At 36.9% G+C, this 2,504-nt stretch overlaps 1 protein-coding gene across 1 annotated transcript; it reads left to right on the top strand.

Annotated features, from left to right (window-relative positions):
• Positions 1–3: 3 nt before the first annotated feature.
• Positions 4–2,498, top strand: LOC105273063 (dnaJ homolog subfamily C member 10-like; the record flags this gene model as incomplete). The annotated part of the gene is made up of 1 exon (XM_011315297.1): positions 4–2,498. A coding segment is annotated over one exon (1,140 nt), but the record flags the coding sequence as incomplete, so codon positions are not given.
• Between the last annotated feature and the right edge of the window lie 6 nt (positions 2,499–2,504).

Here is a 2,504-nt window from a genome sequence, read left to right as displayed (position 1 = left end):
CGTTATCCAATGTGGGGAGTCCTGAAGCCCTCAGGAGCATTCGAGCTGAATCACGGAAAGGAAAAGATAAACGACATAGCAAAATTCGCTGAAAACAGTATGAAAGCCCAAAACGTATGGGCGTTGTCTGCCTCGAAAATCCTTTCAATTCTCCAACGGAAGACACATTCAGAAGTCTGGTTTCTGGACTGGTACGCTCCATGGTGTCCTCCCTGTTTGCAATTTCTTCCAGAGCTTCGAAAAGCTTCTCTCCACTTTCAAAAATCGACAATCCACTTTGGCACAGTCGATTGTACCGTGCACTCATCGATTTGTCGTCAGTACAATATTCGCTCGTATCCAACTGCAATGTTAATCAACGGCTCCTCCACACATCAATTCACCCTTCAAAAAACAGCCCGAAATATTATTGAGTTCATAAAAGAGTTTATGAATCCCACAGTGATGAAATTGAATTCCAATAATTTTTATGATACTTTGGGAAAGAAAAGCCCCAGCAATTTGTGGGTGGTGGATTATTTTGCCCCCTGGTGTGGCCCCTGTCAGCAATTGGCACCTGAGTGGACGTCAGTTGCCAAAGTTCTTCATCTTTTGCCATATGTGAAAGTGGCTAGTGTCGACTGCGAAGAGAACGGGAATCTCTGTCGTTCCCAGGGGATCCGGAGTTATCCCACCATTAGATTGTACCCAATGGGGAGTGAAGGACTCAATCAGATTGCCATGTACAGTGGAAATAGAGACGCGATTTCCTTGATGAGATGGATAATTCAATTTTCGGGGATTAGTGTTAAGGAATTCAGTGAACGTGACTTAGAGAGGAAGGTGATTAACAATAACAAGAGGGATGTGTGGGTGATTGATTATTATGCACCTTGGTGTGGACATTGTCAAGTACTTGAACCACAATTTGCTGTTGCTGCTAAAATGCTTGAGGGGAGGGCAAGGTTTGGCAGATTGAATTGCGAAGACTCCCAGGCAATTTGTGGAAGGGCTGGGGTCAGTGCTTATCCAACGGTGATCGTTTATAGGGATGGGGATAAGAGGCTGAATGGAGGTAAGAGGCTGGAAGGGACAACTGCTGAGGGGATTAGAGATGAAGTGGAGATGTTGATGAAGGAGAGGGAGAGACATGATGAATTGTGAGGACAATTTATAGTATTTTGCTCAGAAACTCAATTTATAAAGGGAATTTATACTATAATTCACAACTCGGATTAATGCATTTCATCCAGAATTAGTTATCTTTGAATACATGACGTATGACAAATTTATGATCGTCATATGATCATCATCTCGCTTTACAAACAATGTTCTTCCAAGAAAATACATGATGAATCTCTATTACAGTAAAAATAATTACCAGGGAAAATTTTTGGGAAAAATACATGGAATACCTCAATGATGTAGACAAGATGGGTTGGAAAATCTGAAGAAATTGGGAGTTAGATAATTTTAAGATAAGAAAATATTTACGTAAGCATGTATTCAGTAGTTTTGTATGATTTTTATCCACTTGTACATAATCGAAATTACACAAAAGATTTTTTCATAAAACGATTCACTATGTCCACGATTGACTCTCAATTGTTCTCTACTATTCCGAAAAATTCCGTCTCCAATCGCCATGCTGCACGAAATGTTTGTACAAATTCGAAAAATTTTGTACACAAAATATTTAATTTTCGCTTAGAAAACTAGAAATCGTTATCTGCAGTAGATTAATTCAAGAATATTATTAGTGTCGACAATGAAAAAGATCGGAGTTGTTATTTTTAAGGAAATTGGTCCTGAATTTGTTCGGTATTTCTCGTTTATTGTGGAAGAGGTGCCTAAATTTGTGTGTGCATTCAGCATCGTACTTACACATTCGTCAGTTATTCCGTTCGATGATTACTCCCGCAATGGCCTTGATCGATTATGAATGACAATTAAAAACAAAAATAGCGGTATCAACTGAAAATAGTAAAGGTTAACAAGTCAATTTAACTAATAAACAATCTTCGAGGGATATCTCCGAATCTAAGAGAAACAGCGAGATTTTTATCAATGCATTTTTTCTCGCTGTCAGGATTTTACCAAAAAAAATGTAAAAAAAATTTGATTTAGATTCAAAGATATTCCTCAATAAACTGATTAAGTAATAACTTGACTTGTGGTCTTTTACCTCTTTAACAATTCCTGATTTAGGGAGATGAAATCAGAGAATTAAGGGCTTTCCCTAATATTTCTATAATTTTTCTTTGTAAATTGTGCTTTTTGTAGATGATGGAATATAATTTGTATAAAGTGATATTCTATTCATGATTTGATCAACTTTACGATGCTCTTAACAAAAAAAGTAATGTCTTACAAACATCTTGAGAGCTCTCTTCAATCTTTGCTTTGAATTCATAATCTTCAGAGATACGATCCAGACCCAAAAGAAGAATAAACTTTTTCAATTCTTCAATATTTTCAATGATTTTTTTTGTAATTTCTGAATTACTATTCGGTGTCCAAGAATT

Source organism: Fopius arisanus, unplaced genomic scaffold, assembly GCF_000806365.1.
Source record: "Fopius arisanus strain USDA-PBARC FA_bdor unplaced genomic scaffold, ASM80636v1 scaffold00765, whole genome shotgun sequence".
NCBI lineage: Eukaryota > Metazoa > Arthropoda > Insecta > Hymenoptera > Braconidae > Fopius > Fopius arisanus.
This window is presented reverse-complemented; position numbering and strand designations above follow the sequence as displayed.